The 24,997-nt window shown below is 39.3% G+C and overlaps 1 protein-coding gene across 1 annotated transcript in view; it reads left to right on the top strand.

The window, feature by feature from the left end:
* The first annotated feature begins 1,570 nt into the window (after positions 1 to 1,570).
* LOC122791697 overlaps positions 1,571 to 24,997 on the top strand; it is a 1,032,604-nt gene continuing 1,009,177 nt past the window's right edge. The window contains exon 1 of the mRNA XM_044059589.1: positions 1,571 to 1,641. Within this exon, the coding sequence (XP_043915524.1) occupies positions 1,576 to 1,641 (66 nt within the window). The 5' untranslated portion in view covers positions 1,571 to 1,575. The remainder of the gene's footprint in view (positions 1,642 to 24,997) is intronic.

Here is a 24,997-nt window from a genome sequence, read left to right on the forward strand (position 1 = left end):
ATTTGATCAGGATGCGTCATAAATGTGGCAGGAAAAATAGTCAGGTTATCACAGTTTTCTTTAAAGTAATTGTTTACATTTTGAGAATGTGATCAGATCCTACTTAGTATTAAAATAACAATATGGCATTGTCAGTCTGACAAGGTCTGACTTTTTGTTCAATGAATAGTTATTGCAGCGTACTGTCCTAACTGTAGAACGTGTTCTGTAGGCCCTAACTTCATTATCTGTAGAATCCATCTATCTATTTTCTGTACCATTTGTCTTGGTGATGGTCACAGTGGTAGCAAGCTGAGCAGGGTAGACAGATATCTTTATCCCCAGGAACAGCTACCCAGCTTATCATGTGGGATCCACAGACAAACTAAGAGATATAATAAATCTAATAATTCTGAATCTGCCTTAGTGCCTCATTTCAGTGAGTCATGGTCGGCTTATTCAGAGGCAGCCTCACAATGTGTCAAAACCATCTCAACTGACTCTTGTTAATATGAGAAGCAGAGGTGGTACTCTTAAGATCCTCCTAGGTTATGAAGCTCCTGAAGGAATAGCTGAGAATGAACTCATTTACCCTCTGAAAGGACCACACTTCTGCCATTTAAAAGTATGATTTCACCCAAACCAGTCAATATCCACAGCTCCTAACCAAAACTGAGATTGGAGACAGAAACTAAATGATAAAATGCGAGCTTAATCCCAGGACTCAGCTGTCATTTCTCTGTCATCATCCAGTACAACACAAGCAGTACTTCCATGATTTCACCCATCCCATCCACGGATTGATCTCCCATTCTGTTCTACCTTCACTTGTGAATCAAATCCCAAAACATCTGTGATAGCTGTTTCCCCTTCACCTGCAGAGGGCAGTCCAGTCTTGTCAGGGTGAGATTTTAAGGTGCTGATTTTCATCACATGTGCTTCACACTCAGTTATGAATTGCTCCAGTGCATTTTAGACATTGTAGTCATTTGAGTCTAATAGGATATCATTATCTGCATACAACAAAGATGCCACTCTCTTATCCGGATACTAGACAAGCTTCCAGTCATGGTTTTGATATTCTGCCCATAAAAGTTATAAAGAGAAGGGGGAGATGAGTTGCATCCTTGTTGAAGTCTTGTGCTCAGTTTGAACATGTATGACTTGTCACTAAGTATGCAGACATAATTCACTCTCCTCAAATACAGCTGCAGAAGGGCATCACACCCATAGCTCCTCCAGTAACTGTGCAAAGACAATGAATTGATCCACTCTTCCTCAGCCAGGACAAAATCTGCAGTGATTCTCCTAAAGCTGAGACTTGACTTTTGGATGAGGCCTTCTTTCTATCATCTTGACATATGCATTTCTAGTTTGGCTGAAGAATGTGATCTCACTATAGAAGGAACATATACACCCTTTCTACAAATGGACATCTACTACCTCAGTTTGTCAATCTACAGGCACTGTCCCAGTTTTCCATACAGCATTCTGCAAAATTAAATAAGGAATTGAAGTTGCTTGCTGGGTAATGATTTAAATAAAAAGTGGTCCAACATTTCTGACATTATTTATAATTCTTTTGCAGGTTCGGACATGAAGAAAGATTTAGAAGCATTAATAGCACAGGAACGGGCTGACATTATTGCCAAATATGAAAAGGTACTGTAAAAATGTATTCATTTATTTAGTATGTGTTTACCAGGATGGTTTGACTGGGATGGCAGGCATTTCCCTGTTCAGCAGAGGTCCAGGGAAAAAATCATCACATCAATGAGAAGATAATGCAAATTATATTGTGATAGTGTAAATATGATAAATAGACAAATGTGTAACAGAATGTATAAAATATAATAAATATATAACAACAAAACTGTAAAAAGCAAGGGGAGCAAAGCACAGCAGAAAAATTTATAGTCCATTAACTCCTCACAATAAATATAGACCAATGTAACCAAGACGCTGATAATAAGCAGATGGATCCTTTATTGTAGGTTAGCGCTTTCACCAAGACGGCTTCTTCAGACCATTTGAATAAATTAATTAATTTTAACAGCACATATATAGCAAAAGAAGTGGGAAATCATCAAACCCTTAAAGTGCTAGTGTGCATATTACTCAATTAACTGAAAAAGATCATATCAATATATGAACGTATAATACATGTATAGATATCTAAAACATATACCAACAGATCATATCTATGTAACAATCCTATCTGTATATAAATCTGTCCTAATGTTAAAAACATAAAAACTTTAATAAAAACATTAGTGGAAAACACATTATAAAAACGTCAAGTGTAGAGACTAAAAAATATATATAACATTTATTTTTTCAACCTTCTTGATCTCAAAAATGGTTTCATTGGTACCATGCTGTTCAAACCAGGATGGACATCGGATCTGAGTCTCATTATCCAAACAGCTTCTCTTGTCTCAGTATATGTTTTTATGTCCCCTCCTCTAGGTCCTGGGTTCACTTGTTCTATAATCATGAACTTAAATGCGTGCGCATCCCCTTCAGCTATAACATTTCTGGCCAAAGCATTAGTGTTGATGCATCGCCTAATGTTGTATATATGTTCACGCATCCTATCTCTGAAAGTCCTATTGGTTTTACCAATATAGAATGCGTTGCATTTCTCGCAAGTGGCCAAATAAATGATATTGGCAGACGTGCAATCACCATTCACACGAAATTCATGGGTCACAAAAGAGACTGGGTGCATAAATGTATTGTCCGAATTAATCAAATAACAGAAATTACATCTGTTACACATACTAGTGCCAAAGGGCAGAGTACTAGTATTCATTGATCATTCCTTAGGATAACACAATAACCTTTTCAGGTTTCTTTTGTTCTTGTATATGAACCTCGGTGCTTCACCTACTATTTTCCTTAAATCTGCATCCACTAATAATACATCCCAATGGGCCTTAACAGCATCTTTAACAGCTCCAATGTCACTGGTATAAAAAGTAGAGCAAGCAACCCCTGTTGGAGCTCCATTTTCTGAGCCATTAATAACCCTGTTCATAGTTGAGTGATGTTCAACTGTGGGGGTCATAGAAAAATATGGAGAAGCACGGTTCTCTCTTAATAGATCCATACCTTCGATGCCCTTAAATATATCACTGGTTGAATATCCCCGTTCTTGTAATCTCATACATAAACTCTAATTCTGTCCTATAGCCCTGTTCACTCGGGTTATACCTAGATGCACGCATAGCCTGTCCTTTTATAATATTATGATAAACATACCCAGGATGCATACTTGATCTATGAAGTAAGGTGTTCTTGTGGCATGCCTTCCTATGTACACCTGTATTAATAATTCCATTGTCTAGCCTCTCCACATATATATCTAAAAAAGGTAATTTGTTCCTTGAAAACTCATGAGTGAATTTCAAATAGTGTGAGATGGAATTCAACTCCTTCATGAAATTATCTAAATCAACTGTAGTGCCTGTCCAGAGAAAAAAGAGGTCATCTACAAACCTTCTGTAAAAAGAGACAAATCTCTGGAAATAAGGCAACTTAAATAAATGCAAATGTTCCCATTCAGCCATAAACAAGTTGGCGTAGCTATTGGCACAAGGTGTGCCCATAGCTACGCCATCCTTCTGCAGAAAGAACCTCCCATCAAAATAGAATATGTTAGATTCCAATACAATTTCAAGAAAAAACATCAACAACTCCATTTTATCACCAGCCATCTGCGTTCTCCTTTTTAAATAATTCTCAACCATTCGCATGCCTTCTGTATTAGGAATGCTCATGAATAATGCTTGAATATTTAAAGTAACAAAGAGGAACTCTAGATGCATATCAATATTTTTTAAAAAATCATTCAAATCTAACAAAAATTGTTTAGTGTCACGAAGGATGAATTCTTCGGTGTCTACTACTGGCCTTAGTGACTTCTCAACATAAATTGAGAGAGGTTCGGTCAACCATCCTCTGCCAGCTACTATGGGTCTAAATGGTGGGTGGTCCCTATCTTTATGTATCTTTGGAAGCCCTTGTATGGTTGGAACTAAGGGATGGATGACTTGCATAAACTGAAGTTGTTGTTCATCTATCACCTCACTCATAAGTAAGTCATCTAATGAATATTGAATTCGATTGACAATATCAGTGATCTCATCACTGTTAATAGAGGCATAAGTATTGACATCAGAAAGCATTCCATTCATGCTAGTCATATAATGTTCTCTATCCATAAGGACTATTCCACCACCCTTATCAGCTGGTCTGATGACTATGGACTGGTCTGTTATTAGGTGTTGTAATGCTTTTCTCTGTCGATAGGAGAGGTTAAACCTTCTACCAGTATTACCCTCATGAACCCTCATCTCATCATTTGACTTATACAAGTCATTCTCTACCAATTTACTATATGCTGCTAGTAATGGATGTAGTGGAGGTATAAACACACTTGGTTTTCTAAGACTGCCCATATCAAAATTGACATTGTCATTATTAAAAAATACTTTGAGTGATAGATTACTAACATATAACTTAAAATCTCTTATTGTCTCTTCTATATTACTGTGAGTCGTAGGAATAAAGGAAAGGCCCTTCATAAGTACTGCTTCCTCATCTCTCGTTAATATACAAGATGATATGTTGAAAATTATGTAGTCTCCCTTCCCTCCCACATCCTCTTGATGTCGTGATTCGAGTGTCGATCTAGGGATAGCTTCCTCTTCTGCCTGCCTCTGCTGGCAGATCGAGGTCTCCCTTCTCTTTTTTCCAATCTGTTCGGGAAAGCGTGTGTAGAATCAAAAACGGTATTAGCAGAAGAATTCCCTTCTCTCCTATTATCAATTATTGTCCCAATTGTACCACTACTCAGAGGGTTATTAGGAACCTTCCTCCTAACAACCGCTTCTGTTGGTTGAACAACAGTGGGATTTCTACTTATATTACCAATAGTAGCTGTACCTGTATTGGTGTTCAAATTAGATGTATCATTAGTCATATGAACAAAGGCCCTGTCTGCCTCAATAGCAACTTTCTTCACATTCTCATTCAAGGCTTCACCATTAATGGCTTGTGAAGCATTCAATCTCACATTATCACTATTAACAGTCAAAGCACTTTGATTGTCCACTGTGGGAATAAATCATTCATGAGTAGCAGCCCCTTGATCGGTATTGCGACCAGTCAATCTAGCATTTAAGTTCCTAGGCCAAGTAAAGATATGTCCGTTACGAAAGTCATGTATATCACGCTGCAACTTAGACCTTTTCTGGTCAAAGAGTCGTTTCTCATATTGAGAGACATTGTCCAATAACTTGGTAAAATGTTCATCTACAAACCGAGATGGATAATGCTCAAATATTAAATTCTGTTGCTTTATAATATCTGCTTTCAGAGCTTCCTCTAAGGGGAGGAAGAAGTCATTCAATAATCTCATATAATTGAGGCTTACCTCGATGTTAATCTGCTGCCATTTATAAAGCAGCTCGGGGTACTGCGTACCTGTCGTTGGCATTTCCCGCTTCTTTTGCTATATATGTGCTGTTAAAATTAATTAATTTATTCAAATGGTCTGAAGAAGCCGTCTTGGTGAAAGCGCTAACCTACAATAAAGGATCCATCTGCTTATTATCAGCGTCTTGGTTACATTGGTCTATATTTATTGTGAGGAGTTAATGGACTATAGATTTTTATGCTGTGCTTTGCTCCCCTTGCTTTTTACAGTTTTGTTGTTTTACATTGGTGCTTTAGCAAAGGGAGCATTTACTTCGTACAGGCACTTCTTTGACTTTATTTATAATAAATATATGTATATGAAAAATACTTACCAGTTTTGCTTCTATTGTGTCAAAGAAGACATAATCCTGAGAGTAAGTTTTGTAAAAGTTATGAGAACCATATAATATATGGAATAACATTAAGGAACTAAATTCAGTAAGAAAAAAAATTATAAAATAGTGTAACCCATTTTGCCACTAAGTAGGTTATGAATTCACTGCAGATTCCCTATATCAGTGTGACACAAAGTAGGTTAAAACAAGCTGTGCTTACAATGGCATCTTCTGATGAGCACAGAAGATGGTGCTGAAGAAAATGCAACTGTAGAAAATGCCCAGAAGTGACCAGACAAATTCCGTACTACTGTATCTGTTATACTTTGTCTCACAACAAATTCTTGCCAAACAGTTAATTCTTTCAGAGCTATTTCAATTCTTATCATAACACAGCTAGACAGATGATGATACCGATGCACTCTCAGTAAAAATGTCACTGAATAAAAAACAAGCATTGTATACTTTATATACTTTAAACACTGTTATTTTTGATATATGGAAAGTCCCTGTAATGCAATGCTCATGTTATTTTTGATGCAAACGTCATGCAAAGCTAATTTAAACATCATGCAAAGCTCATGTTATTTTTCTCATTTCTGTTATGCCAAAATCATGTTATTTTTAAGATAAAACTGTCCCTGTGGTTCTACCGTCTCCTTTTTTCATTGCTAAAATGCTATTTTTTATATAAAAAGTCTCTGTGATGCAACTGTCTCTTTCCAAAGTGCTGATATGAAAAATCCATGTTATTTTTGAGAAGCAACAGTCCATGTGATACAAACGTCCCTGCCAAAGTGTTATTTTTCATATGGAAAATTTTCCTGTAATGCAGCTATCTCTTTCTGTTGCTAATATGCAAAACTTCATGTTATTTTAGATGAAGCAGTCTCTGTAATGTAAAAACAATGATACCTCCTTATTTTATAACAGGATGCCATGAGCCCACAGTTATATGTTATTAATATCTAAACTAGACATTTCTAATATATCAACAGCTAACTGTTCTTGCAAAGAAAGCTATATTATTTTGAAAACCTGCTGTTCAGCCTTGCATATTTTTCCTTTCTGCACATACAGTATTTTTGGGAAAAGCATTTTAATTTACACAATATCTATCAGGTGCAGTGTATGGTCTTACTAAACTGTGAAAAATACATGGGCCATATTTTCTTCAGTGCCTGTCCTATGTTCCTTTAAATTAACTCAGTTAATAGTAGTATTCTTACAATATCCCATTTAATTCTCATACAGCAGGGTATATAGAGATTTATGTTTGTATTATCTCTTTTGGAGAAAGTCGCTGTCAGTATACCATAACACTGGGGTTGTACCCACCTGAATGGTATCAACTTCCAGCCAGAAATTGCAGAAACAGTGGATTCTTCCAAGTCTGTGGGCAGATACACAAATCTTGCACTAGAATGCATTTATGTAATTACATGAATGGTTGCTTATTATACGATGACTGGCCATTAACATTCAAAAAACGAGCGCACTTACTGGTCAGCACAACCAGTGTGCTCTATGTAAATAGTATATACCAATGGAAAAAAGTCTGGTCACCCAGACTTTCTTCTGTTAATATGTGCTATGGAAATTCAAATTTTTTTTAATTTAAAAAAATAAGTAAATAAACTTACAAAAAACAGACACTTCAAAAGAACGAGAGAGATGAGACAGAGAAAAATACAAGGATAGTCAGGTACATTATTCAGAAATAGAGAAACGTACCTGATTATCCTTATCTCTTCAGTGTCCCATCTGTCCCATACATTTGAAGTCTCCGGATTTCATTTTTTTTAAATTAAAAACAAACAAAAAAGCTATGGAGATTCTTTATCTGTTGCTTCCTCTACACAGCACTGATGTACTGTGCAGTACAGCAAGAAAGCCCCATGATACCAGGGGAAGAACGCAGAAGAGCACCATGGCACCATTTTACAAGGACATTATTTTAAGAATAGAAAGTAAATATTTTCTTATAGCAATATCCCATGGCTGGGTGTGTTTAATGCTGATTTACCCATGGTTGGCTTTGTTTGGTCACTTGGGCTTCACCCTCATGACCAAACCACGCCAACTGTGGGTAAATCCAGCATTACCCACACCCAGCCATGGGTTATTGCTATAATAAATCCCACACTGCTGAACATTATGTTCTGTTATTCCAGCTGTTTTGAGTGTTACATGTCTTCCACTTTATCAAACTGAATTTCTGCTGCACAGCACAGCTGCTTTGTATTTGTGGCCTTAAATGTTTGCTTATTATCTTTTATTGCAAATATCGTTTTTTCATCATGGAAGTTTTTCTTAGTAACACTAACTGAATTCATAAACAGATGTGATTATTGTAGATAAATAGCTATAATTCAAGAGTATATATTTTTAAGTTTTGTTTAAGATAATGCTCACAAGTGTGACATTTGTAAAACAATTATTCCTAGTGTGCCTTCAATTTTGGTCAACAATGCCTACTATAGAAGATTTGCTATTAGCAAGTGGTAAATGTTAGATGGAAATCTAATAGGTTATTTCTTTGTGGTAGATCAGTGAAGCCTAGGCACTGCATTTTCATGGGTATCATCCCAGTCCCAATTTCGTAAAGTTATTATTCCCAAAACATGTTTTTAATATGGATGAGCTCTACTGTGAAGTTGCAGCTGTCCAAGTCATTTTATCATTCTTTTTATTCTTTTTCCCAGGGTTGTGGCATTAGTATGTGTAAAAAGTACGGTGTGGGGGTGAATTCTCCCATTAGGCAGAATGTTCAGAGGGGAGTGCTCCATGAATAAATGATGTTAAAACTTATCTCACCCACAGATTCAATGCTCAGTTAGCTTGAATCATCCAAGTGTGTTTTACCTCAAGAATTTGTAGCAGATCTATTTAACAGAGAAGAAACTCAAGAAGGAATATCTGGTGGAGTCAGTTAATGCACATAAGTGAAGAAACCTACTAGGAAGAGAGGTGACATGATCTGTTAAAAACAAGACACCATCCCCTCTCTTGTATTTTGGGATTTCTCCTTTTTTGCTCAATCTCATTAACACAGAATTGAAATTTGCTGTTTATGTGTATTGAAAACCTTTACCAGTGAAGATACATGCCAAGTACAAACTTGGTTAATGCTGAGGGGTTTTACCTCAGGAATTTTTAATAGATCTGTTTATCACCCACAGAGAAGAAATTCAAGAAGAAATATCTGTTGGAGTCAGCTAATACACAAAAGTGAAGAAACCTACTAAGAAGAGAGGTGATATGATCCATTAAAAACAAGACATAATCCCCTCTCTTGTATTTTGGATACTGTTGTTATCAGAAGAGACAATGGATTTTCCATGAATATTCTGTATGTTAAGGAGCCTGAGCCCAGGTTTCCATTGTGGAAAGGACTTAAATTCCTCTAGCAATTAAGCCTTTACTTTCCGTCTTAACTCTTCCTACAACAGACTACAAAAATTAGAAGAGAAGATTGTCGTAGCCTCATCTGAAAAGACAGTGTTACCAGTTTTACTCTCTTTGAGTGAACAGCACAGGTTTATTTATTTATTAACATTTGATTACTGTCTAAGTCCGACTGGGTAGAAGCCCATTTTCAGCACAGGCCTTGGAAGTAACACTCCAAATTATTACAAAACATTTTATGAACAATAATTTTACAGTCTTCAAAAGTAAAACAAAAATTATCTGCAGTTTAAATAATTATAACACATTAGTGATAATATAAAACTGTTGGCTAAGAATCAATGCATGTTATATGACAATCATTTAATATTTATAGAAATTTTAGACAGTTTCTAGAGAAATTAAAGGTAAGTTAGTTTAATACAAACAGGAGTTGCAATATGAAGTGAGGGAAAAGCAGGCTTATGGTATGTTTAGAGAGAAGACCAGGGAAGAGAATTTGATAGAAGTAAGGAAGTAAGTGAAGAAGGGAGAGTAAGGAGGTATAAGGAATGAAAAGGTACTCATTCACATTTTGGGATATAGTTTATCCTGGTTTTGAGCAAGAACAGAGTCAGATTTTAGCTAGCGTGGGTATTGACCTGATGGATACAGGTAAGGACTTCCATGCCTTAGCAACCTTGTATGAGTATAAACAATGCACAGCAGATTTGATAGGTTTGTAGACAGATAGGAGTTTTAGGTCACTGGATTGCAATGACCGACTGAGAACATAGTTGTGTAGAATGTTTTTTAGTGCTGGACAGAAAGATGGATGCTGGGTAATTTTATAGGTGGAAAGAGGCTGTGTATATGTTTGTTGATGAGGCAGTTCTAACCAGTTTAGGCGTTTTAGTGTTATATGATGGTGGGTCCTGGAAGGGGTATTTGCTGCAAATTTAGCAACTTTGTTATAGCATTCTTCAAGTTGTAATGTGAAGCCTGGAGGTTAGTCTTTATGAAAGCACCATAAAGAAGTGTGGGGAGGAGAAAGTAGTGGCAAGTGTTTTAGTAGCATCTGAGAGAAATGTTTTGGCTCTGTAAAGCATCCCTAGTTTATGATAAGTTTTTCTTATGCAGTGTTGTATATGCAGGTTGAATGTAAACTTGTCATCCACTATCACCCCTAATAATTTGCTATGATGAGAAGTGACTTCAGTGGTTATATTATAAAATTAGAGGACCTTAAGAGGACTTCCAGGATGGCTGCACATTAAGCAACAGCTTAATTCTAGCTCTCCCAGTGTGAAAACAAAAACTTAGCAGAGAAAGCCAGTGGACCTAAATTTCTGGGTAAATTTCAGTAACTGGCTATTAAGTGCACTGCCTAGATGCTAGGAAAAAAGAAATACAGGAGATATGAAGGAAAATCACCTACAAAAGGTGACAAAGAAACATTGAATGGGAAAAGTGCTACAACTGTTCAGCAAAAAGCAGTGCAAACTCCAGACATGCCTTCCAGTAACCTAGATGAAAGTATAAGACAACTGCACACATACCTATTTAAAATAAACAAGATACTGTTAAAGTATGTCAACTAAGTCAAGATAGGCTGTATGTACTGTTTTGCCTTCATCCAGGACTTTGGTAACATTCTTAATGAGGTTCACCAGGTTTAATAAGCATGGCCTACCCTTAATAAAGCCAAATTGGGTCAGAACTAGAGTTTGAAGATCACCTGTGTCTTTATTGATAAGGTCCATGATGATTCTCTCCATGGCCTTGCAGATGAGACTGGTTAGGCTTATGGGTCTGTAGTTCCCAGGGTCAGTTGATGGCCTCTTTGTGCAAGGGAAATACTGTTGCTGTTTTCCACTGTGCTGGGACAAATTCAGTACTTAGACTGTGATTGAAGAGAGTGCCAAGTGGTTCCACTAGGTCCTGTTTTAGACCATTTAGTAGGCAGCCTGGGATGTTATCCGATCCCATAGAGTCTGTGTTTTTGGCCATGGCGAGTGCAGTTGTGACCTGCTCTTTGGAGATACTAGGTAGAGGACTGGTGACAGGTATACTTTGGGTTATGTCAGGTGGGGACAGGGAGGTGAAGTTTGCTCCAGATCTCTCTGCTATCAAGTTGGTGATGTCCTCAGGGTCAGTATGAGTGGTACCATCCACTACTAGTTCAGCACAAACCTGGGTCTTCCCTTTTAGATTTCTCATGTAGCTAAAGAATGCCCTGTGATTCTCCTTAGCCAAGGATGCTAGTTTAGCTTCTTAAATGGCTTTAGAGAACTTTACAAGATAGCTGATTTGCTTGTTCAAGCTGTGGAGGGTGTCTTTCCTCTGCTGATTCAGTTCCCTCTTGTTCTTAGACATTAGTTTCTTCCTATTGTTGTATAACCTATTTATGCTTGATGTTCACCAGGGTGGCTGTTTTATTGTGAGGACCTTGTTTTGACTGTTCAGGTACTACCATGTATATACATTTGTATAGGTGTTTATACAGGGCATTTGTGTACCCCTGTTTATACGTGTCATTGTTGACAATGGTAGCAGCGGGTTTGAAACTATTTATGGCATTGCTTAGGAGGTTATAGCTTGCTGTGGAAAAAAATTTCATCCTTTTTACTCTTGGGGGGTCGTGTATGATCGTTACTTAGAATGAGACTGATTTATGATCAGACCTTACCTAGGAGGGCAGCACACACAAGGTAGTGCAGAGACCCCCTATGTTGGGGAGTATTAAGTCTAGGACATTCAAGCCCCTTGTGGGCATGCAGACAGTCTGTTCCAGAGAATTTTTATTAACAAAGTCCAGGGGCCTTAGAGTGAGTGTGTTTGTGCTGCTCATACATGACTCCCAGTCGATGGAAGGACAGTTGAAATCACCCAGGACCAAGGTCTTTGGCTGTCTAGTGAGTGACTCAAGTAGGTCCAAGTTGGCAGAGTGGTTCTCATGGTTCATGGTCGGGGAGATGTATCTAACAATGAAATGGAAGGGGGTTTTACCTACATTTAGTTGGATTTGGAGTAGCTCTAGGAAGTCGTTCCGTTTGACCAATCTTGAGGTGTATTTGTCTTTAATGAAGATGGATACATCTCTGCCTTTGGTTTTTTCATACTTGTTTTGAGCTCTGAACGTACAGAAGACATTCTTTGCATGGCTGGGGTGCACTCTGTGGCCTTCAGCCATGTCTCTGTAACTGCACATACATCAACATTTTCCAAGGTAAAGAGTGTTTCCAGTGAGTGCATTTTCCAATGGGTCTATATTAGATAGACAAAAGTTTATCTCACTGAACGCTGACATTATCGAAAATCCCAGAACTCGAAACTGCAGTTATGGGGGGCTGCGCCTCCCACACCCTGTGCTAAATATATATTCCAACTCTGAGATCGCACTACAGTGAGGAAAGGGCAAATATTCCCATTTTCACTGTACTGCGATCTCACAATTCCGGTTTCAGGTTCCGGGATTTTCGCTCATGTTAGCGTTCGGTAAGATAAACTTTTGTTTATCTAATATAGACCCTTTTCCAATTTAGACTCCTAGCATTAAACAGGATAACCTTGAGTTTGTCTCTAATTAATTTTTTTACATCAATAATTTTGTTGTTATGTTGTAACTGGGAAATTGACAAATGTGGGATTACAAAGCAATAATTATACTTGTGAAACATAACAGAACAAGAAAATCTAGAAATATTGGACTTTCTTTGGACTTTGTTAGAGTTGTAGGGGACTCTAAAGTGTATGCCCTACTTCATGTTGTTAATGTTCAGAGAATAAAGCCAGTAACTTGGAAATTATCAAATGTGGGATTACAAAGCAATAATTAGATTTGTGAAACATGACAGAGCAAGAAAATCTGGAAATATTGGACTTTTTTGGACTTTGTTAAACTTGTATGAAATTGTTTTTAGTAACTTAATGTGTAGTGTTAGCATTAGGTCCAGCACACAAAGAGGCAGGGAACTGTATTCCCACATCTCTCCTCTAATCATTCTAACTTCAAAGTCATGCTATTTTGAAGAAAAGGCAAAGTATGCTATGTGCCCTTTATCTGTGATGGTACACCTTCAGAAATAGAATGTATGAGTAGATGGGGAGGTGCCAACTCCCTACCTTGAGGGTACTGGGGGGCTTGCCTCACCTTGTAAAACAGTTATGATTGTTCCTTTTCAGGTTTTGTGCAAGTATTTTGTTATGTTGCTGTGTTTCAGTGCTTAAGTGCTTGCTTATAACCTTGACTGAAGTGGCAGTGTTTTATGTGTCGCTGGTGCACTAGCTATCAGTTTTAAAATTAGAAGCCAGATAATATGGTCTTGTCAGTATGCTTTTCCTGTAGCTTAATCATAGTAGGGTCAAATAGTTGGTTTGTTGTGGTTTTGTAGCTCTGTGTGTGTATAAGCATTTGCTTTTCAGTCATGTATGCTTCATTAAGAAGTAAAGCCATCTAACATGCTTATTTATCTTGACATACTAAAAAGATTTATCTTAAGATGTTGTGAAGTGACACATATGTATCCATGATGAAGTGTGTTTTTACAATAGAGTGAAATTGCCTAGTGGCAGCATATAAAACATGAATGGAAACATTCAGTAGAACCTCAAGCATCACCTTAAAGAAACATACCTAGAGATGAAAGTAGTAGTCTACAGTAATAAGTGTATATATATCTCTAATTTCAAAGCAACACACATCCAAAACCGTACACGATATTTAAGCACTTTACTCTCTTTAAAGACTTCTTCAGAAAATGACATAAGAGCAAAAGTTGTTTGTCTTTTCCCGGTTAGGGGTCGCCACAGCAGAATTCCGGTCCGCTAATGATTGGCAGTAGACTTTTTATGGTGCCGAGTTGCCAACCCGACGCCCAACCTTCAATGAAGGCATGCCCATTCACGCATGTCTTTCGAAGGCCACTCGACCGCGGGGAGTACATGCAGACTCCACACAGAAGGCACTCCAGCTGTGAATCGAACAGGAGAACCTCTTGCTGTGAGGCAACAACGCTACCGCTGTACCACCGCGGCTTACATAAGAGCAAAAGTAATGCTTAAAAAGCCAAAGCTGAAATCATATGTGACCAGATCAACCAATAAACTTCTAGATTCATTTGCAATACATGGAGAGCACTCCCCCTAAAATTCCATTGACAAACCCATCTGATCAAAGCTAAGCTGCTTTGTTTTTCAGTTCACACTTACTAGTGATAATATCATTGAGATGTGGAAAACAAGTGGCATTGGTTCTTAATCGCTAACTTATTCTTTTATTTCAAACAAAGTTTCATGATTCCGCACAAAAAGCAACACTCTGTCATGGTAAAAAACAAAAAGTAAAAGTCTTTTGAAAGTTCTTTTGCTCATTGAATCCATGTACAATGTGCTAATATTTTGCCTTACTTTCATGGCTGTTTATGTTTCTACATTTTTAATTAGGCTCTCTGATGGTTTTGTCAATGTAAAACACTTTACAGGTGATTCAGTTTGTTACAGTACACAACAGTGTTAGCAGAATTACAGACAAATCTCTTTGAATACCCTGTTGTCCTTCAGCAAGGTTCTAATACCAGGTAAGGGCTGAATGGTGATGCAGCTTATCTTATTGAACAAATCATTGTTTCCTTGTAATATTTCCAGTGATATTCCTAATGGGAACATTGTTCAAGAATACTCTATCATAAATTTTGCCTCATAATCCCTACTATTGTCAGTGAAGGTGTAATTTAGTTTTAAGATGGGGACAAATGTGGAAGCCCTCCCTGCAGAAATTTCATCAAATGTATTTTAGACCATTGCTTATATATACTCCTTATTAATGAACATCTGCTTAAGACAGCTTAATTCCATAAAGAAAAAATTTTCAGAAGTGAGTAATGTCACATGCATATGTTGTCCCCAACTATGTTTCTTTACTCATACGGGGGTGGCTGCTGTTACCATGCAGATAGGTGATGCTAAAGGTGGGATTAATAAATACCTCAGAACTAAGCTCCCTGGTGTGTATAATCCAGGAAATGTAACTGTTGAGGAGATCAGTGCTACTTTGTGGTCAGCAAGTTGAAAATGACAAAAAGGGTGCGGAGCTGTTCAAGTGGTTGCCAACATTACTGATGCCTTCCACATGTTCCTGTTATCAATGTAACGCACATACAATCTCATGTGCTTCCAAAATTTAGATCTATAAGTAATCTTACATTCTCAGTTGTTTAAAACTAAATTAACAAAAGTGACGCCCATAGCCACTCCCATGGCCACCTCAAATATCTACTGGCAATATTAGAGGCTGAATTTAAAGAAGGGGTCTATATCAGAGCATCAACGTTTTAAAACTTCGAATGTTCTAATATCGACCCATTTGAGTGAATGCTCAAAATAGCAAAGCCGCAGAACACTGAATTCTTTCCTAGGGAAAGAATTTGGTTGGCCGGCTCTGTGGCTTTGCTATTTTCAGCGCTGTGGTGAAAATTTATGGGTTGGGTTCAGGTAAGTGTGTGATTGTGTGGTCGTTAGGATTAGGGCCTGGGTTAGGTGAATTAGGGTTAGGGGTGGGTTAAGTGAGTTAGGGTTAGGGCGCGGGTTAGGTTAGTGTGTGATAGCGACGGACCTTAGGGTTAGGATTTGGGTTAAGATAAGTGGATAGATAGTAGTGTATGTACAGTTTAGTGTAGGGTTAGTTGTAGGATTATAAGTGTATATGTGGGATTGATGTTTTTAGGTGTGCTTGTGTTGTGTGTATGTGTTTCGGAATAGCGATTTTTTTTCCCCAAGGAAAAAATTTGCTGTTCTGAATGTTCGATATTATGTGGTTTAGATAGTTTAGGCTCAAGGAAATAGCGTTCGCTATTTTCATCTTTCGATATGGTGATATAAACGCTAAAGAAGTTGTTGGTCAGAACTAACTTAATCAATTTATAAATAACATTGAAATTCATACCACATTCAAAATTAACATCATTCAAATATTTTTTCATTGTCTGTAAATGTAGGTAATGTGGGATAACTGTGTAGAAGTCCTTCATGTTCAAAAAAATAAAAAGACATTGGCAGTGCCATGTGGCTGCGGCTGTATTGGCTCTTCAGAGAGAGATATGCTTAATGTGCCTTCTTTTTCACACAAAACTTTGAGAAAATCACTTTCTGGGCTTTTAAGTGGAAGTACATTAACTTACAGCAGACAGAAGCTTCTGGAAATTAAGCAGTTAACAGTTTCATGCTGCTGGCTAGACTCCCTGCAGTTGGCAGAGTTCCTGGGACCTATTACTCTCACAGAAATATTAGAACTGTGTATTTTAACCCAGCATGCCTTAAAGTGCCTAAAACATGAGACAGAAGGTTCTGGAATACTCAGGACAAGACAGAAAAGGAAAAAAAAATGTCAGAGAACCAGAAAAAGGGGCTGCAGGGCTGGAATTGCTGCAAAGCTGAAAACTAATCCTCTCAGGCCTGCTTTGCCTTCAGTACTGCTAGCAAATGCACACTGTCTGGACAGTAAAATGGATGACCTGAGGCTGGAACTCTACAGCAAAAATAAGGTGAGAATTACCTGTTTATTAATGATTACTGAGACGTGACTGCATAACAAGATCCATGATGGTGCTGTTAACTTACAAGGTCTCACACACTTTCATGCAAACAGATGTCAAGCTTTGTGTGGAAAGGCAAAGGGAGGTGGAGTCTGCATCTATATGAATGAAAGATGGTGTAAGAACTGTGAGATTGTTCAGTTACATTGCTCTGATAATCTAGAGTTCCTGTCCTTAAAATGCAGACCCTTTTATGTACCTAGAGAGAGCTAAATGGAATATATGTAACAGTGGTATACATTCTCCCCAGTGCAAACACCACTGAGGCCCTGAGTAATCTTTATAACTCTGTGAGTTGCAGAGGAAAAGCTCAGACTTTGCACACATGGTTGCCAGTGATTTTAATCAAGCAGATCTGAGAGAGGTGCTACCCCCACTACTATCAGTTTGCAGATTTTCCTACAAGGAGTGCAAACATTCTGGACAATATTCCAACATCAAAGGTGCCAACAGAGCAGTACAACAACCTAACTTAGGAAGCTCTGACCATCGTACCATCATGCTTCTACCAGCCCACAAACCGGCTCCAATCAGAAAAGCCCACAGTTAGGCAGATCAGGGTCTGGCATGAGGAGGGCTTTGGAATGTCTCCAGTACTGCTTTGATAGTACCTGCTAGGACATTTTCAAAGAGGCAGCTGTGTCAGATGAGCAGGTGAATGTAGATGAGTACACAGAAGCAGTAATAGCTTACATCACTAAATGTGTTGATGATTTATCTGACATCAAAAGCATCACAATCAGAACAAACCAAAAGTCATAGCTCAACAACAAAGTCTATGATGATCTGAAGGCAAGAAATGCAGCATTCAGGGCCAAGAACAAGGAGGACCTCAGAGAAGCTAGAGAAAACCTAAAAATAGGCATTAAAGAGGCCAAGAGGGAATATGGAAAGAAATTACAAAGTCAGTTTGCAGACATGAGGCGCACCAGGAGTCTCTCGCAAAAGGTTACAACAGATTACTGACTATAAAACCAGGTCAGCTCAGTGTGTAGACAACACTGAATTCCTTGACAGGATGAACTCCTTCTTTGGGAGATTTGAAGAGGAGAAGAACAACATGGCTGCTACAAGGCTACCTATTGACAAGGAGGAGAGGGTGCTCAGCCTTGACTTCAATGAAGTGAGATCTCAGCTTAAGAAGGTGAACCCCAGGAAGGCTGCTGGTCCTGATAAAATACAAGTCAAAATACTTAAAGGCTGTGCAGACCAACTATGCTCACTTTTAACTGATATTTTCAGCACCTCCCTTATTCTTGGTAAAGTTCACTCTTGTTTCAAGGTAATGAATATTGCCATTCTCCCTAAAAAAAGCTAATGCAGCCTGCCTGAATGATTAAAGACTGGTTGCTCTAGCTTCAAATGTCATGAAATGCTTTGAGAGGCTAGTTAAAAGGCATCTGTCTGCAAACCTTCTGTCCACCTTTGACTCTCTACAGTTTATCGGGCTAATAGATCCACTGCATATGCTATTTCAATGGCACGCCACCTCTCACTCGATCATCTGGAGAGAAGAAACAACTACATCAGGCTGTTGTTTATTGACTTCACCTCAGTATTCAATACAGTGGTTCAACTGTAGCTTATTGACAAGCTTGTACATCTTGGAGTGAGCAACCTCATGTGCAACTGGATCCTCAGCTTCTTGACAAACAGACCACAGAAAACATGTGCGGGCAACAACACCGCAGTATGCATAATACTCAAAACCAGTGTTCTTCACGGTTGTGTGCTAAGCCCTCTGTTGTTCACCATCCACACCAATGACTGTTCTGCACAGTATAACACCAATCGTATAATTATATTTGCAGATGATAGTATGGTTGTGGGCCTCATCAAAGGGGTGGATGAAAGAACTTACAGAGAAGGAGGTCTACTCATTGACTGATTGATGTACTAAGAAAAACCTTGACCTGAATGTCAATAAAACAAAAGAAATCATTGTAGACTTCAAGGAAAGGTCAACTACACACTCACCGCTCATGATAAATGGTGAAGAGGTGGAAAGGGTCAAATCTACAAAGTTTTTAGGGGTGCACATTTTGGAGGCTGTCTCTGGCACTGTGAACACTGAACAGTTGGTCAAAAAAGCAAAGCTCCCATCTACTGTTCTCACCACATTCTGCAGAGGAGTAGTTGAAACCAGTCTCATTAGTAGCTTCACGGTTCAGTTTGGGAAGAGTACAACAGCAGAAAGAAAGAAGCTACAGAGAGTGGTGCAAGTTGCCGAAAAAGTCTTGGGCACTAACTTACCATCAACCCCAGATCTCTTTGCAACAAGAAGCATTAAATGTGCATCCAAAATAATTTGTGACCCCTCTCACCCTGCACACGGTTGGTTTACACAACTGTCTTCAGGCAAGAGATATCGGAGTATCTGCTGCAGGACCACCAGATACATAAACAGCTTCTACCCAACAGTGTTGAGACATAAACTCTGATACCAGCTGTGAAGACCCACTACTGGACCAGTAATCAAGGAGCCTCAGTCCTCTCCACTGGCAACAGTGGGGGATGTACACTGGGAGGATAACAGGTACACACAGTCTGGTATCCTCTGACAGCAGTGCTTCACTGTCAGCCTGAGTACTACTCCTCATCTCTACCCTTGCAGTCACTCTGTCCAAGGGAACATCAGTGCCCACAAGCAGCTGTGGCTCACGTTCAGTCTCACTGCTAATGGGTAGCTCCCTCCTTGAAGTAGCCAGCTCACCAGTCCTGGCTTCAAGTGTGTGGTCTGTCTGGGTCCCCCCAAGGCTACCAGACCCACATGCTTGTCTCCAAGCCTGACTGCATGTAACTGAATGCACACAATGTACTGCATCATCAAAATTATTCCCTATCAGGACATCTGCAGGGATATCCTCAAACACACCTACTTGCATGCTTCCTTTTCTGCCATCCCAGTCAAGGTGAACCCTAGCCAAAGGTATTTAGAATGGGGTCCCTCCTAAAGCTCTGACTGGAGTAGACTGCCCGAATAAGTAGTGCTCCTCTTTAATCATTGCAGGCTTCACAATGGTTAGGTCTGTCTTAGCAGTGGATTGTTTCCCATATACTAAGATAGGATATAACCTCTTGTGGTAGTTTGGTACTCTTGTTGTCTCCAGACAACTTACTGCTGGCATTCTGTCATTCCGACTTACTGGCTCTTCCACCCTTTGTTCCCCAGCTTGCTTCCGTGGACATCTGTATGCTACATGTCCCCACTGGTTACATTTAAAACATTTAACCCTTGATCCTGGCCATGTACCTGAACTAGGGGCTTCCCCTGCTACTGGCGGACTCTGTTGGGGCAGTTTTGGCTGCCCACCATGGGTTGCCTTAGACCCATGTGTAGCACTGGGTATCCCTTTAACAGATGCTCTGCTTCCTAGGTATAGGTTTCCCTTTTTCCCCAACTCATCTGTGGTATTGCATTCTCTATATGCCAACCAGATTATCATGCCCTCAGGTAAAGTGCTAAGGGCTTGTTCCCTCACCAAAAGGTCTGCCAGCCCTTCAGAAGTGGTGACCTGACACCCACTCACCCATCTATGAAAATAAGTGCTTAATTTAGCAATATAATCACACACACTTTCATCTGCCTTGCGCCTGTGCTCACAAAACCTTTTTCTATAAGCTTCAGGTGTTAACATAAAACACTCTAATAAAGATTTCTTTACTGTATTATAATTTAAGTAATCAGTGTCAGACAATTTAGAAACAGCAGTTACAGCTTTACCATGGAGTAAGGGGGAGTCAGGAACCATACCCAGAGCCATTGGTCAACATTATACTCTTTACAAACCTTTTCAAACATATGAATAAAACTATCAAAATTATCACCCTCTGTAAATTGTGGAAGAAATTTATTGACCTTTATTGCTTCTGGAGTTCAGTTATTCCCTTCCTCATTATTATCTTCACCCTGGCAAAGAGTCAGCATCTCCTTTTCATCTTGCCTCTGCCTCTCTTTTTTTTTTCTTTTTGGCTTCCAGACATGTCAGTCTGTCTGCTGATTCTGCTTTGACCTCCAAATGCTGCAGTCTCTCTGCTGATTCTGTTTCCAAATGTTTGACCTCCAGTTCAAGTCTCTTCCACTCCAGATGGATTTTTAAATCCTCTGAGGCAAAGTTGAACTGTCCATTTTCTGATAGTTGTACTTCCCCAAGCCCAGTCTGGTTGTCCTCCTGGTTGCTGGTCTGTGATGCAGCTGTGGCTAAGACTGCAATAATTTCTGCTTTAGTCAGGTTGGCATGCACCAGTCCTTTGGCTTGGCACATCTCAGCCAACTGGCTCCTTGTCAGCTTGCAATAATCCTCTGCTGGCATCCTTTCCTGCTCTCCCTGACTGACTAAGCTAACAAAAAAAAATAAATAAAACTAGTGGGATATGAAACTCTGAATGTTCGCTGTGTGGTTGCTTGAGAGTACAAATGCCTTCTTTAGTGAACACTGTTTACAGGCTACAGGAGTTCAATATCTACACTACTGAATCCCAATATGTGGATATCCCACCACTGCTCACCAATATGTGATGACCCACCACTGGACCAGTAATCATGGAGCCTCAGTCCTCACCACTGGCAACAGTGGGGGACGTATACTGGACGGATAACAGGTACACACACAGTATTTACAGATGCAGCTCCTGCATCAAGTGCAACTTCCCTTAAGAGCACACAGAGACCACAGTCAGTCTGGGGCTGGTTCATATGTTCATAGGTAGGTACTAGGCTATTGGCCCTAGGGCCTATACAGGCCTAGCCAAAAATGTACCCTGGCTTTCGCCACCCAAGAAAATTATTTTCCTGTACCCCTGTCAAGCAGAACCACAGAAGTGATCCCCATGGAGAATTTCCTATTACCCATCCAATCATCAAGATTTTTCTTGAATAGTGCTAATGAGGAACTCTATTTGACATAGATAGGTAGTCTGTTCCAGAGTATGGGAAATCTCTGGGACAGGAATCTATCCCTCCAGCATGTTCTGTTTATTGTGGTGACAAGGTTTAGGTCCCTAGAGCGCATAGCTCAGAGGGATTGGGATTTCTTTAAGTGGAGCATGTCCAACAGCTCTGGGTTTGACATAGCTTTGTATGTTAGACAGAGATTGCCTCTGAGTAGGCGATATGCGACGGAGTAAAGCTGGAGTTTTTTGAGACTGTCTGCGTAAGGCATCTGTTTGAGGTCAGTAATCCTCTTTGTGAGGTATTTTTGCGGCCTTTCCAGTTGTTGTAGATGTCTTGTGAGGTACATACCAAAAGGGGCATTGTAGTCTGTAATGGGTCTAATGAGTGATGAGTAGAGGGGAACAATTACCTCTTTTTTTCTGGATGAGAAACCTTTTGTGATGAGGTGTGCCATGTAGAAGGATTTCCTGACCACTTTGGTGATGTGATTATCAAAGGAGAGACTACTGTCCACCTGTGTCCCAAAGTCTCTTATCACACTTTCAGTGTTAAGTAGACTACCGCCTATGTGGTAGTTCATGGGTACAGAATTTTTACCAAAGGGGATGACAATGCACTTTTTTCTCCCTCTTTCTCCAGATGCCCAATAAGACTCCCCACTGGCACAGCTATAGAGTTGATATCTCAGCTGAGTGGCCAAGCCAAGACCTCCAGCACCCCGTCTGTCTTAACCAGCACTTCTTGTCCCTGCCGAAGTAGCTGACACACAAAGTCTTTGAGGTTTGATTTACAGAACACACACACACACCTGGGAAAGGCTGGCTCAGGTTTACTAGCTATGCCCCCTTTTGCCCAGACTATAAAGTAGTTATCACTGCCACCAGCCAACTCCTTATCAGCTACTTTAAGGCCCTTAACAAAGGGTGGAATCTTACTGTGTAATAGTAACATTAATACAAATGTTAGTTTGACCAAGAGCAAGGCTATTAGGAGTGGCCCACACAGTTTCAACATATAAATATGCAGGTACTCTCAAAACTTAAATATCTCTACACAAATCAGCCACAACGAAATGTTTAAATATATTTAATAATAAATAATAAAAAAAGACAATACTAAATATATATTCACAGTGACATCAGAGTTCAAAATCACAGGAAATATTTAAAGCAACACTGAAGGACAGTCTCTGTGATGCCCGTGTACTGGCCCACTAATCAAGGAGCCTCAATCCTCACCACTAGCACCAGTAAGGGGTATGCACATTGGGAAGGATAGCAAGTACACTCACAGTAAAGTCCAATTTCCCTTAAGAGCACACAGAGATCACAGTCAGTCTGGGGCTGGTTTCTGCCTTTCTCTCCAGATCCCCAATAAGACTCCCCACTGGCACAGCTATAGGGTACAGATCTCAGCCTAGTGGGGAAGGTAAAACTTCCAGCACCCTCTCTGTCCAACCAGTGCTTCGTGTCCCTGCCCAAGTAGCTGACACACACACACACACACACACACACACACACACACACACACACACACACTTTGAGATATGAGTTATATACAAATGCACAGACACTCCTGGAGAAGGCAGACACAGATTGTCCAGTTATGCCCCCTTCTCTCCAGACTATAAGGTAGAAATTACTGCCACCATCCACTAATATCAGCTACTATAAGGCCCTTCTCAAAGGGTGACCAATTTCACTGTGCAATATTACTGTTATCCAAATAGTAAGTGTGACCCAGGACTAAATCTATTGGAGTAGCTTGAACAGTATCACCAAATACATGCAATGAACTCTAAGAGCTTAAATTACCTTTACACAAAACAGCCACAATTGAAAAGTTTAAAAATGTTTAATTAATAAAAACACAAAACAATACTTATTATTGCAACATAATGACATTACAGAGTTCAGAGATCACAGGAAAATGCTTTAAAATAATACTGTAGAATAGTCTGACATAAATATAGAAAACAGACTAATCTGGCTATTTCTATCTATCTCTAAGAGAAATCACTGTTCTAAATAAATATCTTACTTACAGAGCAAGCAAGTGGTGATGAGTGGATGTTCTTCAGACAAAATCCAAAATGCTCTATCTTTCTCTCTGAGAAAGTCTTAAACTGATAAACACCCAGTACTGTTGAGTCATTTCACATTTCATCATTTTAATCACTTCTTTAGTTCCCAGGCTAACAGAAACTCAAAATTTACATTTCTCAGTAAGCTGCGCCTGGCCAGGAAGTCAGAGCAGTAAAAGACATTATACATGTAAAACCTTAGTAATTATCTCTTAAATCAAGACAATAGAAAGAATGTCCTGGCCCAGACATCCTGTCTTTGAGCTTGAGATCAAACAGTCATACAATGCTTGACTTATCAGCTTTCTTCCAGCAGGGTGCACTGTGGTTACATTTTTGAAGTTCAGCGCATACAACAGTTTTCTTACATTTGTAAACAACTTGTGGATTACATTAATATTTACAAATGACATCGAATTATTTACAAAATTCTATCTAGCTAGGCTGGCACCCTTCACAGTCTCAAATAAATAAAGAAAAATATTTAAACTAGGTTTCACTATATTCCTGACTGAATCTAAGAGAATTACTATACCTTAGTTAACTTAGTTAATTAGAGCAAGGCAGATGTTGTGTTGAATGGGTCTTGTTGCCTGGACCAAGATAGAATATAGAATGCCCTGTCTCTCTGAAAGACTTCTCAAATTAATCTCTAATGTTACTGCTGGGATAGCTCACAGAATGACATAATTTCTTGTCATCTGACTCTACCCCAGATGAACTCCCCACTGCTGGAAGCTGGCAGTATTTAGCATCTACCTGTGAAAATACATATATCTCAGATCTTTGGCAGATGCTGGAAGTCATAAAACAATTACATTCGTCCACATTTCAAGACTAGTAATTATTTCACCCTAAAGACAATACAGAGGGCTGCCTAGTACAGTATGTCTCTAGCTGCCTTGAAACTGAAAGATACCACACAGGTAAAAAACGCACTCTCCAAAGCTAAGAATACAGCATCCATGGGACCAGATGACATCCCGGGCTGTGTACTACATAAACTGCAGTATGAACTGGCACCTCACTTAAGTGTCATGTTTAATCATAGCCTCACCTCAGGTTTCGTGCCCACTGAGTGGCGCAGAGCTAAAGTTATCCCACTCCACAAGGGGGGATCCACCTTGGATCCTGGAAACTACCGTCCCATCAGTCTGACAAGCCTTATCTGCAAGGCCATGGAACGTATTATCATGGAACTTATAAACAAAGACAATGGCAACCTTCAAACACTGGACCCCAT

The sequence above is a fragment of the Protopterus annectens genome, chromosome 17.part0 (assembly GCF_019279795.1).
Source record: "Protopterus annectens isolate FY-2018-M chromosome 17.part0, PAN1.0, whole genome shotgun sequence".
In the NCBI taxonomy this organism is placed as follows: domain Eukaryota; kingdom Metazoa; phylum Chordata; order Ceratodontiformes; family Protopteridae; genus Protopterus; species Protopterus annectens.